We start from the raw sequence: 13,921 nt of genomic DNA on the forward strand, positions 1-13,921 counted from the left end.
AAGTAAAGAAAATAGGCTTGCTTTGATTTTGATAGGGTTACGTACTTATTCTTTACTTTTACTCGTACGGATATTAAAATGTGTGTCGTCTCGTTTTTATTCCGCAACATAAAGAACATGTAATAGGATAAGGTGCGTCGTCCTCCTATACTGTTGGATGGCTAGGAAAGTCAGAGGACCCGAACGGAGTGTGTTGTGGGGAGATTGGTGAAGTGGGAGAGTAAGGTATGGGAGGGTATGGTGGTTGTGAACATTCAATAGTTAAACTTAAAATATTTACACTACCGTTCCCCCAGGCGGTGCCGACGGTGTTGAAGATAAATGCTGTGGAATATTCTACCGTTGCGGAGCGGTCGGAATGCATGGAATGGATGGAAAGATGGGACATAAGATTTTTTTGTGTATGTGTTGTAGCGTGTTGGAGCGTCGTTGAAGCCACATTGCGCGCCATGCCCCCGCGCGTCGGTCATGATAATTGAGGCGTTGTGTGTTGGTTTGGTTGGTTGGTTGATTGGAATGGCGATGAAACGGAATGGAAAGAGAGGTGCAAAAAGGGAAAGTAAAATGAAAAAAAAAAAACAAAAAGTCAGGACACACTGGTTAAACGAGAATCGATCCAAAACCACAAATGGCACGCCTTCCAAGCCCAGCATTGAAGCACACGCGCCGGCGCGGCTTCAAAACTCGCTCGGCCGCACGGCCGCTCGCAGGATGGATGCGGACGAAGAGCTACTTACAACAAAGCCCGGCCGTGCCCACGTGTACACGAACCCGTCCTGGCACGCGGTCAGAAAGCAGTCCTCGCGGAAGATGAGCGCCGTCAGCCGCTCGTGCGCGATCTTTTTACATATCAGCGGCTCTAATACTGGACAGTCGTCGAAGCGCGGGCAGGCGGGCGTACCGATCAGCTTCATCGGATCGTACGACGACACGATCCGGCCGCACGGTGCAAAGCCGCCGGCACCGATCGCCCCGCCGCCCGAGCCCTTGCCCTTCGTCAGCGACGACGTCATGATGGAGGTGAACGTGCTGGACATGCCGCCCGATGGCGAACCGGACACGGCCGGCTGCTGGCCGCCGCTGCTGCTTAGGATGCTGCCGCCATGAAGCGCATGATGATTGTTGTTAAGAGTGTTGCTATTGCTGTTGCTATTGCTGCTGCTGCTAAAACTTTTGCCACCGAGCGCAATGATGCTGCGCTTGCCGGCGCCTCCGCCTCCGCCGCCACCGATGGTCGACTTGCTGCCGCCGGACTTGTCGTTCTTATCACAGCTGCTTCCGCTGCTGGTACTGCTCGTACCACTGCCTCCGCTTCCGAAGCTTAGACTCGTCAAGCGTTGCGTTATTGAGTTGAACGTGCTGCTGGAATGGTGTTGCGTGCCGGTTCCACTGCAACCACCGCCGCCACCTGCGCCGTCGCCGCTTCCTCCGCCCTTGGACTTTTTGCCACCGGAGGACGATTTGCCGCCGGTGGGCGGGGCGGCTGCATCGGGCTCGCCCGCATTGCTGTTCGCCGCCGACCGCTTAACAGTTTTACTATCGACCGATTCCTTATCACTGATACTACTGTCGCTATTAGCTTTATCATCACAATTCATATTAGCGTAAGTGCTACTACTGCTAGTGGGTTTGATGCTGCCGCTATACAAACTATTATTACCAATTGCGCCTAATGTAGGGGGGATTATCTGTTGTTTAAAGCTAGCATTATCAACTACATCGTCCGACGGTTTGCTGCTGCCTTTGGGTGGGCCACACTTGTCCAGCTTGCAGCCCCCGCCGCTCTCGCTATCCCCATTGGATAGTCCGTTCACCATCACTTCTCTGCGGGAAAATGGGGGAGGGCAAAACGTAGAAAAACGTGATTAGTGTCATTCGACCACAGGTGCATCAAACGAATTTGTAACACTACACCGTACTTACCTTTTGCCCGTATGGTTGGCCGATTTGACGACGCGTCCGAACGATTGCCTCAGCACGTCCTCCGTTATGTCCCACAGACATATCTGAGTATCCTGGCTAACCGAGCCCAGCCGGTAGCACGTGGCAAGCCTGTTCTGCGCCTGCGACAGCTTATCGCAGCCCGCCGCCGCCGCTGCTGGTGGTCCGCCGGACTGCTTCCCACCACCGTCCGGCAGACAGTAACCGCCGGCAGCACCGTGATGGTGATGATGGTTACGCTGCTGCTCGCCGTGCGACACCACCTCCTCGTCCGACAGATCCTCCTCCTCCTCCTCCTCGAGCGCACTGTACGAGGTGGTGTACGGGTCGAATGCGACCACGGACACCCAGGACCGGTGGCCCTGGCCGCGCGCCACCACACGCTGCTCGTGGAGCGAAAACACCGTCACCAGGTCGTCCTCGCCGCCCACCACCACGTACTTGCCGTCCGGGCTCCAGCACACGCACAGAAACCCGCCAAAGTACGACCGCGCGATGCCGACCAGCTCCATGTGCTCGTAGTGGAAGATGCGCAGAAAGCCGTCCTGCGACACCACGGCCAGATGCTGGCCGCACGGCGAGAAGCAAAACTCGTTGACGCTCGCGTTCTCGTGCTGGCCGAAGCACCACTTGTGCAGCGGGTTTTTCGTTGCCTTCGATTTGCTGGCCAGCACGACGAACCCGTCGCCGGCTTTGCACGGCTGGTAGCTCGGGGTGGCCGGCGTGCAGGGCAGCTCGTCGTTATACAGATATATACAGCCACTTGCGTGCGAAACCAAAAACTGATTCTGAGATCCCGGTATCCACTTTAAGCAGGTAACTTTAGTTTTGTCGATATTCCTCTGAAAGTGAACCGATTAACGGGTGATGTGGAAGATGTTGCATTTCAGTAATTGTGTGACGATGGGTGCAAGTTGGGTGTTACCTCTTCGTTGAATAGTTTGCCCTGTTCCCGGCGGCCCGGATGGACCAGCTGAATTTGCCCGGTGCTGAAGCCCACCAGCAGCGGGGCTCCCTCGCACGTTGCCGCCGTTGCGTTGAAGTCATGGCAGCTGGGCGAGGTTCCTTTGTAGAGCTTCTTATCTATAGGCTTGTTGAGGTCCGTTGCCTGTGCGGTTCCGGTAATTGGAACCAATATACGAGAGAGAAAAAAAAAACATTTCTTTTAGTAAATTGATAGTGAACCATAAAAGGTGCAGAAAATATAACAAAGAATAATAATATAACGGAATATTCATAGTGAAATTGTAGTCCAGCATTTCAAGGACAGTAATAGTACTAACGAGACCGATTCCTTTCACCGATGCATAAAACATCGCCATTCCCCCTGTGGGGAGAGAGGGTAGAGAATTCTCTAGCATCAAGATCAATGCCACCCCCGGGTTACAAAATGTGTGCATTATGTCATCCATATCGTGCATTATCGTGATAAGAACAAACAGCAACAATAACAACAAAAAACCCATCTGTGCTGGAGGGCAGGGGGTGCGCTTTCTCCAGCGGATACACTCCCCTTACTCTCCGCACACGAGATACAGTACTTTCTCGAGCCATGTGCAAAATTGGCAAACACAAAGGCACTTCCCATCGTTACTACAGAGCAATGTTTGCTTTGATTTAATTGCTGGGTTTTTTTTTTCAGCACGGATTTTGCAATTTAGCACCTTTTGGTGTGTGCGGTATCTTTCAAGATTAGGAGAGCACTGTGCACGATGGACAGACACACACACACACATATGCGCATAATTACCTTCTTAGCTCCTCGGTATGAGTAAACGTACAGCTCCTTGCCGTAATTGAAACATATCCGATCGCCCCCGACCGGTGTGCTGAATCCGGGCGCCGTCTGATGTTCCAGGCCGTTCGTAAAGGATTGCTGCTTCGGGAGGGCGATATTATTGCTGTTCGCGGTTGCCGCCGCCCCGGCCAGCTGACCACCGACAACACCACCACCACCACCGATGGCTGGGGGCGGCTGCGGCGGTGGCGGCGATGGCAACGACACGATCGACACGCGCACCTGGGGACTGCTCTGATTGTTCTGATATCCGACACGGTTGGGCCGCGAGTACTCCGAGAGCGTCATTAGTCTGTACTCTCCCTCGCGCGTTGCGAACTGCGTTTTCAAATCATCTTTTCCGCTGGTGTCTAATTGCACAGCCATCTTTCGAGCCGCGAGCCACCTTGCTATCGGAAGAATTCGTCGTCGTCGTCGTCGGGCGGGCGGGACGTGTACACACGCACTACCGGGCACGAACACGATGCACAACCGGGCGAGCACACCTTACTATTTCACCATCGCAGCTCGATCATAAACAAATGGGTTTGCGGAGTAAAATACATTTTCTTCCCATCGGCACATACTTTTTTTTTTGCTGGATACGTCAAATGTTATTTGATTACTTAATATCGGTGCGAGGAAGGGTGGTGCGCTGCCTGGGAACGGGGGGAGGGAGTGGGTGGACGAGGGGATTTGGAGAGGGTGTCTCGGGGGCACTTCAGTGACAGCTGCAGCACGGGCAGTGGCAGAGTGAACCAAAAGCGACGACCGCGACGGCGACTGGAATCGGTGCAGGCTTCACATTCACGCGGCACGGCATCTTACGGGCGGGCCGATGGAGCGCGGTCCGCGTACGGTGCGGTAACGTAATTAATGTGCTATTGATTGATGAACCGTCCGTCGTTTTCTTGGCTTTTGATGCTGTAAGCACTTTTTCCTAAATACAATTCGATTCCTGAAACAATTATTGACGTTTTGCGCAACTGACAGCTGTCGTGTGCTGTCAGTGGGCGGTCTGGTTATGGCTGCTCGTCCAATGCTTGGCGCGCCGCGAAAAGGTACGACTGTTTCAAATTGCCTTTCAGTGACCGTTATTTGCGTACAGTTTTTAGTACAAAAGATTTTTAATTCGTACCCTGTTTAATGATAAAACAATTAGTTTACTTGTTGTTGTAAAGGTAGAGCTTTGATAGATTCTAAATCTGAAAAATGTTACTTTAAGTATACACAAAATATCTTATTGTACAACCGTTTCTTTCAAGCAAATTGTTATTTATAATATCAATGTTTCATGAAAACTTAAAACTATTGTCTGCTTTAGGTTTAATTAAAAGCTTTTAAAACGAAAATAGTCCATTACATAAAATACGGTTAAATCTAACGCTAGCATAAGGAATGCTTTTTTGGTTAGACGTAATGAATCCTTCAAGAATGAATCCCATTCGGATCGTATTTTCCGTATGAATGATTCACGGACCTGTGGTGGGTGAAAATGGATAGCAAAAATGTGTTATGCAAAATAATTTGCAGAGAAAAGTCCAGGGTGTGAGAAACCCTATTTTTAATAAATAACCAAATTCCATGGTGCCTCTGCAACCCACGATGCACAAAAACGGAATATGATCGATTACCAGAAGTGAAATTTAACTTAAATCCGCACCCGTTCTGAGACCAAGTCTTAACCCATAGTGATACTGGAATTGATCTTTATTGCAGAATGGTCCTGAAACTAATACAACATCCTCGTCGATCCTGCAACATACCCATTACCAAAACCCGTATCGGTCTAGGAACTGATACTGAATCCATGCTAACCCCTGGAATTGATTCCCAGATCCATATCGGCCCTGGAACTTTTCCTGAACCACTACCGGTCGTTGAACAGATAGTGTATCCATATCGTTCCTAGAACTGATCCCAAACCCAGACCATTGCCCGAACTAATCCCTAGTACTAGGAACTACTCTCGCACCTAATAGGCTCGAACCTCGAGCCTAAAACTGCTCCCTTTATTATTCCGATTCAAGCATTGTTTTTGGATCTGTCTCGTGGATGGAACGTATCGCAGACCGAAACAGAACCGATACTCAAATCCAGTAACTTCGTTCAGTCAGTGTAGAAATATAACCATCTTATCAGCCAGGAAATAACAAAACTAACGCATCTTACCCCTTACTAGGATTGGCTTTCAAAGATGTGAATATACAGATGTGCAGTCAGTATAATATCAGTTATACTATCTTCCAAAATCACCTTGGAGGCTCAATAAACGCAACTGTTTTCTATGTAGAATGACTTGTTATCAGATTTATTTCTGCATTTGTGTTTTTCTCTAATGGTTTTTTTTTGTTATATAAAAATTACATTTTCCAATTTTATTGTTTTTTTTTTTCGTTACTTTTGTATTACTTTTTTTATTATGTACAACTTCGCTACCACACAAATTACAAATGAAAAGATTCAAACAAAATCACTGTAACTGCGTTTGCTTTGCTCGTTCGTGTTCCTCGGTTGCTGCCAGTATGTGTGTGTGTTTGTGTTGTGTTGTTTGGTTTTGGTTTCCCTATTATTACATTATCCTTTTGCAGGCAAGCGAACCAATCCACTATCTCTTGTGTGCATGTAATGTTTGTTGATTTTTCCTTCTCATGTCCGTCTTCGGGCTGTTACATCATGTTCGTGTTCGTCTTGTAACCGTTTCCATCCTATTTTTTTTTGCTTTATTATTTTCTTCGTATCCACTAAATTGATCTTTTCTTTGCCTTTGTTTCGTGTAATCAGTTATTTTCTTTCCATTTTCCCTTTTTATATGACATTCCCTTCAGCAATTACACTACTATCTCGCAATTACACAAAAACTTGCTAACCGCCATACATATTGCACTTTGTAGTGTTTGGCCTTATTGGGAACCAAACGACCTAAATAATCCCACCGTATCCAGCAGGTGGGGTTTTACAGCATTACTCTGGCTCGCATCCTTTCGCATCCTAAAATGTACTGCTGCTGTTGCTACTCATGTGCTGCGCGCAATTTTGCCTGCCTAGTAAGGTGTGAAGGCTTAGATCTACATCTCAACTTAAAAGTGAAAAATCACAATCCTGAAGGAGTCGGAAATTATATACGCACTAATTCACTGCAATTGCACTGTCTCCGCACCCTTCCCCTGCTACCGCTGCGGCCGGCAGCCTATGCTGCTGCCGCGGCTGCCTATTGCTACTAGAATGCCTGTTGATTGATGCCTAACCTTAAATGCATTACTTCCATATGTACAACAATCCTAGAGTTATCTGTTATTCTTCAATTGGTTCCCGTTCTATTTTATGTGTCGTAATTTGTAGTATGCACCTCCTCCTTTTGCATAAACACTACCATCGTGACCTTCTCCTCTCCCCCCCCCTCCTCCCTTCCCATCTCCACTCACTTGCTTCAATGTTTGCTCAGGCCCGTATTGCTTTCTGGCGTATGTTTGCCGTTTCCTGGTGGTGGTGTTCTATTGCTACCCTTCCTCGCCACCGCTTAAAACGACACTAGTAGACTAATATCCAAAACCAGCTACGTTGCTACCACTAGTAAAAGTCACACTATTCCCTAACTCGTGCTGCCCGTCCTGCGAAGGTCAGTGCTGGGCCGCAAACTTCATGCGCTTCTGTTTCTGGCGTTGGTTGCAGAACCATACGCGGACGACATTCTTTTTCAAGTCCAGCTTCTCCGCTATTGCTGCGATCTTCTCGCCCGAGGGTCTCGGTTGGACGGCAAAGTATGCTTCGAGGGAACGCTTTTCCGGTGCAGCGATGGAAGTCCTTTTTCTTGAAAAAAGACTCGATATAGATTACTTTTATTAAAACAACGGCGCTCTAAAACCAAATCAAATGAAACATGTGCACGGTAAAGAAATAGCAGATAAGCAGCGGCAAATGAGCGGAGCTAATGAACACAGCAAGGACAGACCATCTTCCGTGCTGTCGGGTGCGCTAACGTAACGGAAAACGAAATGAAGAGTCGAACGAATTAGAAATGAAATGAAATGATACAACGAAACACATACACACACAACTGAAACAAAAGAACAACAAAAAGAAGGAAACGAAAATGAAATAAAATAAAAAGAAAAATAGTACATATGAAAACAAACAGAACCATAACGCACGAAAACAAAACAACAACAAAAAAAAGCTGTCCACCGGAATCAGAAACGGGCGCTACCTTTTTTTCTCTCCCGCCGGCAGTACGCTCGGAGCATCCGGGTCTCTTCGCTTGTTCTTGGCCTGAGCTTCGGCCTCCTCCAGCCACGCCTGCAGGATCGGTTTCAGTGCTATCATGTTGTTGTGGGACAGGGTTAAGCTCTCGAAACGGCAGATGGTGCTCTGGGACAGTGCACCGACGCCTGGTAACTTTAGGTTCGCTAGCGCCTTGCCAACATCGGCCTGGGTTACACCTGGGGACAGAAAGGTGAGACGGATTTTGAATATTTAGTTGATGGTTTAAACAGTCGCAAAAATCGGGATTTGTAAGATTTTCATCGTATTGAACTTAACAAGTAGTCTTATTATTATTTGGAAAGTGTCCCTCATAAAGACTTTTCCAACAGTCCAATAGGGTTCCCAACGCTGTTCGTTTTGCAAACAATTTTTTTTTATTTGTTTCAACACATTAAGGACTCCTGACACATGGTTGAACTCCTGAGGGCTAAATTACAGGGTTTTCCGAGTCAATTTCCAATGTCTACAGCTTACATACGTCTTGGAAGTGGTGAATAATGATGTGCACATTCCGATTTCAAAACTCTACTTTTTCGAAAATCCTGCCGAGTACGGGGTCTGATATCTAGACAATTTGAAGATGTCTCAATATTATGATACTGGAACTTCTGACGACCATATTATTTGGTCTTATAAGGTCTTGGAGATCTTTTCCGAAGTCCTATCAGTCTACCTGAAGGCGTATTAGGAAACGACGCTAAACCTGGATATAGAAGACACACTACCCTCGAAGCCTCTAAAACGACAGGGACCCTGGAGTACATTTCTGGTTTCATCAGCATGCCGACCGAACTAAATGGCGTTTTCGGGCATGAACATCGAATTATTTATACAATTCTAGGAGTTTCTGTCTCATACACAAACTCGAAGATCCACGAAAAATGCATTACATTTGTTAGGATATAATGTGCTGTCTGTGTTGTTTGGATGATGCGGGACTTTTTAACGCTGGATATTCTGTAAAAATCTTTCCATAATCATCAGGAATGAGAAAACTCCCTCTATTCAGTAATTTGAATCAAAGGGGTCGTAAGGTTTGCAATATTTAACTCACTCTAAACATTAATAAGAACAATAAAAGATTGAGATTTTACTCGCTAAATCAATGGAAAGTAACTCCCAACAGGTTTATCCACAATAAAATGGAATAAATAGTGTAAAGATTCATATCGAACTCCTTTGAATCTGAATCTGTACAGTTAATTGTAGGATTCAACGGTTTCACTCACTCCTACTCAGTATCACCATCTGTAGTACATGTACAAAACGTCGATTGAGCAAATTAATCGTGCTCGATTTGAGCATCAATAATAACAAGCATAAACCAATAACCAGTGAAATGTGAAAGTGCCCTTGCAAGAATTAGAAACATCCTTCTGCATCGCTACTACAGCCCAGAATAGGGAAAACTGTTGCCAATAAAATAGATTCTAATTCACTGAACGCTTATGACAGAACGACACAATTTAAAGCCAATCAAAAGCCCCTCCACCCGAAGGTAGAACATAAAATTTAATACCATTACAAAACAAACCAAAAAACACCTTCAAACGGCGATTCTGTGGAAGTTTTTATCGCCCCTATCTCCCCCCCCCCCCTCCCCATCCATCCCCACTGGCCTCCTGAAGCAGATGTTTCCAATTTTTATTGCCAACCAGTAATGATAAGTTATACTCATCACAAATCGCACGTTAGGAGTTGCGCCCGGCGTACGAGCAAATCTGTCGCGGTTCGAACCCTGCACCCCGGCTGCCTCTCTATTTCTCACTCTCACCCTCTCGTTGCAGAAATTGCAAACACAGACGACGAAGTGCCATTTTCTTCCTCTTCCACAACCGAACAACAGTTTAATTGACTTGCTGAAGCGAAAAGTCCCTTCGTTTTCCCTAGCGATTATGCGCGATGTGCTTCCGCACCACTTGTGCCGTGTCATTGTACGTGATATGCGCGAAAACCCCCATACCGCTTCCCGTTGGTTTCGAGTGCCTTCGGTACTGTCGATCGATTTATATTGTCTTTTCAGCGTTCCCCTCGTGTATTTTTTTGAATTTGCTGCTTCAAATATAAAAGGGAAGAAAATTGTACTGCAAATTACGCCCCGCGTTATCATACGTTGCGTGTGTAATCATACCCGGTGCGGTGTAATGGGCGATGCGAGCGAAAACAAACCATCGCCCGCCGGAGGTGGTCTATCGGAAAATGGTTAGTGTTGCATCGTCAATTCTGCAACACAGTGTGCAGTTGTGTGTCAGCAGGGAGGGTCCATTTGTGCGTTTGATAAGTTGCTCTCTTGGTACCCGGGACCCGAACACCAAGGAAAGGGAAAATCAATTTTAACCACCCCGTGGTGTTTGATGTACTACCACTGCCTTGCGGACTAGAGCGCTCGGCGGATCGAAGGCAAAAGACAGAGCGTACCTTCCCGGCATTGCAAGACATACTCCTTCCCGGGTACCGGTTCATCTTCAATATTTATCACAATCCATTCACCACGATTCACCGTCCCGGCTTGTCGGATAATTTAAATGACAAATATATGAGCACCATCTTCTAAGGCAGGGCAAGAGTCGTGTATGCATATTGAAGGGATTCGTTCGCTCCCAACCTCCAACTTCTGTGTGCGATACGAGTCCCCGAGAGTTGCTGCAACATTGCATCCCGTGCAATCTTTGAACTTTCCCCAACCCCGAGCAGGCAGGGCACATAATCTGGCCAGTGTTGATTAGATCTTGGATGCACCGGGCATCCCTACCCTGCCCTACCCTGCCACCGTCAAAGCCAGCTGCGCAAGCCCTTACCTAGCTTTATTCGCCGCTGCTTAAACCGCTCGGCGAACGCTTCCAATTCCCTCGGATCCGTATCGGTGTCCGGGTGCAGACCGGCCGCCGCCACCGCGGCAGCCATCGCCGGATGATGGGCCCCCAGGAAGCCATCTGCGAAGATTGCATTATAGGTTGCATTAGAGACGCAACTCCCGGCCGCGCCCGGGTGCTCCCGGTCCGCGCCCGCATCCGTACTACCTGGCGTGTGGTTTCCGAGATGACTGCTGTGATGGTGGCTCATCATGTGATTCATGCTATGGTAGGAACCGTGCAGCTGGTGATGGGACGAGGTGATCGGCGTTTCCGCCATCGGTGTCAGCGTCGTCATCGAGCCGGACGGATCGAGCATATCGATGCCATCCATCGTATGGTGCATCTGCAAGTGTGGGGAGGGGGAAAGAGAGCAATTGCCGTTGATTAGTGGGATGGCCAAGATAAGAGAAATTGCTTCAAAGGAGGCTGGTTGTTGGCAGTGATGGTGCGGAAGAGGGTTTTAGCGAAAGTACACGTTAATAATAAACTATTAAGAAAAGTCTGCTTCAATATATAAAAGATTCCTGTTTTTAATGTCATGTTATTATCAATTAAGTGTAAATTATTGTCTTTTTTTCGAGTACGCTCGAATAAAAGGAATTGACAAGGAGAAAATGCTTGCCATTTGTTATCTTTCTATTTGTTAAAAAAATACTTATTTTTTATCTTAGCTGTCGATTAAATCATTTTTTTTATCTTAACTGTCCAGTGGGCTAGCTCAATCAATAAAATGCGCCTGTAGTTAAGTTACCATTCGAAAGATCAAAATAAACATAATTTGAGGCAACTACTCCAAAAACAGACCAAGAAAATCGAGCCTTTAACACACTTAAACGAGACTTACGAGACTTAAACACAGCGCAGAAACCCTGCTTCATTGCGAGCAATTGTATAGGAAAGCCCCTACGTTGCGACAGTGGTCTCCAACCTTCGACCCGCGAGTCTAATGCTACCTACAAGAGCCTCTTTCAATAAAATGTGACCTATAAGGTTATTCAAAAAAAAATATTTTTAATATTGATGAAAATTTGTCTAATAAGTAAAATAAGAACAATACATATCAGTGTCAGTCTCAGAATATCAGTTGTCTTCATCAACAAACATTTGGTGGATGACCCCTGGACACAATCCTGTTTATGATTTAATATTATGTAACGTGTAAATGAAGCTACTCAAGTTACTAAAAGTGAATTGGCAAGTAATCTTCTTCTTCTTTCTTTTGGCTCAACAACCGTTGTCGGTCAAGGCCTGCCTGTACCACTTGTAGACTTGGCTTTCAGTGACTTATTGATTTCCTCCCATAATAGGACAGTCAGTCCTACGTATGGCGGCACGGTCCTTTCGAGGCTTGAGCCCATGACGAGCATTTTGTTAAGTCGTACGAGTTGACGAATGTACCACAAGTCTGGCTAAGTAATATCTAATTTAAAAAAAAACTTATACTCAATACTTAATACTTATATGCGTATTTAAAAAAACAGTTAGTTACAGGAAAAGTATTTCGGGAGTTGGTAATAAAATCCTCAGGAAATGCGTATCCCTCATAAATTCTCGAAAAATAAAACTATACCGAACCGTTCCGTAAGCCAAATGGCATTGCCAATTCGTCGTAGTACCTCAGCGGGGCAAGCATAACCTTCCAACAGACAGGTTAGCCATTTTAAATTTGCCCACTTCTTAATTACACCGCATTTCATTTGCTACGGCCACTAACTATCGCACCCGACCGTTACCGGGATCAACCGGGACCCGTACGGCCGAAAGGATAATGCGCAGCATGGGCCCACGGCCACGGTGGTGGTGGTGGTGGACCTGAAACCATTCCGGGATGAATATTAAACCAAACCGCAAATATGCTCCCATTTGTGGCAGCAAGCAATACACACACACACATGCCAGGGCCGATACACCGCTGCACCGGCGTAGTTTGTGCCGGCAAGTTCATTACTATTTGCAAACCAATTTTCCGAAGATGTATCTCGGTCGGACGCAAACAGATGGCCGTGAAGCCGTTTTAATAATGGCCCGGCGCCACCGATACGCACGGTTTATTAATTTATGCCAAACGATAGCACGCCATAAAAGTTAATTGATGTTTACCAGCGCCGAACTGTTTATATTACTGCATGCGTGAATGTTTTCCATAAATTCGATTCAGCTCGTACATTCCCGCACAGTGCTCGCCGTATTTCGACAGCCCGTACTTGGTCGACTGTGTGTCCTGGCTACCCTGTGAGCGTGATTTTGAGCTCCCATCCCTTGCTAGCTATTGTCCGGCGGTGCATTTCCACGCTGTTCCAACTGCGGTGACTTCGTGCAGTGAAGCGTGTTACTCTTGCGCCGCGCTATCTTTGTGCGAAGAGATTTCTGTTTGTCCTGTTTGCCGCAGACCCGGGCTCGGGACGGGTCCCCAAGACCATCTGCCTACAAACTTCTGTTGCTGTTTGCCTTTCATTAACCTTGTTTAACCCCGCATCTTCGTCCCCGTTGGCCGCAGCGAAACAGCTAATGGAAAGTACGGCACGGCACGGAAGCAAGGGGTAGGGTCGTAGCGGGAAATCTATTGGGAAACGGTCAGTTCGCTCTGGCACAACAGCAACAGTGAGCAGAAACCATCCGAGATGTATTTGCCGTGCGCTGCCTTCCGTTCGCCCTAGACGGCGTAGCAAGTTTTGTAAGCCAAATCTAACATTCATTGCGAAATGTACGGATAGAAGAGACGCAGAATGGACGGCAAAATGGGGAAAACACACAGTTGAAACGGCGCGATTGATTCCTTTCCACCCCTTTTCATCTTGCATCCAGCCGACCAGCGCAAGCAGCAGCAACGGCAGCAGGCTCGGCGAGAGACAGAGCGAGCATACGTCACACATTACGGTGGTAATTTGTAAATAATGTGTATTGAGCGCCTCGGCCCGGAGAAATAAAGGATAATAGCAATCGAATTGGGGTGCGCCCGGTAGGCAACCACTTCCACCGTGTGCTGCGGATCATGTTTTAATCTCATCACAATCGAATGGAAAAGTTATTCCCAAACGTTTTAACTACGTACAAATTACAAGGAAATCGAGGCGTTCAGCAGCCC

General features: G+C 47.0%; 2 protein-coding genes across 9 annotated transcripts in view; both read right to left on the bottom strand.

The window, feature by feature from the left end:
- Positions 1 to 21: 21 nt before the first annotated feature.
- LOC121603558 (WD repeat-containing protein 20) lies at positions 22 to 4,688 on the bottom strand. The gene is made up of 5 exons (XM_041932454.1): positions 3,692 to 4,688; positions 2,867 to 3,049; positions 1,924 to 2,783; positions 738 to 1,824; positions 22 to 336 (listed from the first exon to the last, which is right to left on the bottom strand). The coding sequence occupies exons 1-5, from the start codon at positions 4,103 to 4,105 to the stop codon at positions 277 to 279; spliced, it is 2,604 nt and encodes an 867-aa protein (XP_041788388.1). The 5' UTR covers positions 4,106 to 4,688; the 3' UTR covers positions 22 to 276.
- Positions 4,689 to 6,356: 1,668 nt separating this feature from the next.
- LOC121590071 (inhibitory POU protein) overlaps positions 6,357 to 13,921 on the bottom strand; it is a 50,994-nt gene continuing 43,429 nt past the window's right edge. For 6 of the 8 annotated variants that reach the window (XM_041909442.1, XM_041909439.1, XM_041909440.1 and 3 more), the window contains exons 5-7: positions 10,780 to 11,179; positions 7,926 to 8,157; positions 6,357 to 7,540 (exon numbers count right to left, since the gene is read on the bottom strand). In XM_041909442.1, the coding sequence (XP_041765376.1) occupies positions 7,339 to 7,540; positions 7,926 to 8,157; positions 10,780 to 11,179 (834 nt within the window). In that variant the 3' untranslated portion in view covers positions 6,357 to 7,338. The remainder of the gene's footprint in view (positions 7,541 to 7,925; positions 8,158 to 10,779; positions 11,180 to 13,921) is intronic. The other 2 variants (XM_041909446.1, XM_041909445.1) reach the window with 2 other exon arrangements.

Source organism: Anopheles merus, chromosome 2R (genome assembly GCF_017562075.2).
Source record: "Anopheles merus strain MAF chromosome 2R, AmerM5.1, whole genome shotgun sequence".
NCBI classification, from domain to species: domain Eukaryota; kingdom Metazoa; phylum Arthropoda; class Insecta; order Diptera; family Culicidae; genus Anopheles; species Anopheles merus.

What these genes read in the sequence shown, in the direction of transcription:
- LOC121603558 (XM_041932454.1), bottom strand. Translation starts at nt 4,105, where the DNA reads ATGGCTGTGCAATTAGACACCAGCGGAAAAGATGATTTGAAAACGCAG. An exon ending in GCAAACTATTCAACGAAGAG is followed by an intron (nt 2,784 to 2,866) that starts GTAACACCCAAC and finishes GTTCACTTTCAG; the next exon opens with AGGAATATCGACAAAACTAA. An exon ending in GGGCACGGCCGGGCTTTGTT is followed by an intron (nt 337 to 737) that starts GTAAGTAGCTCT and finishes CCGCAACGGTAG; the next exon opens with AATATTCCACAGCATTTATC.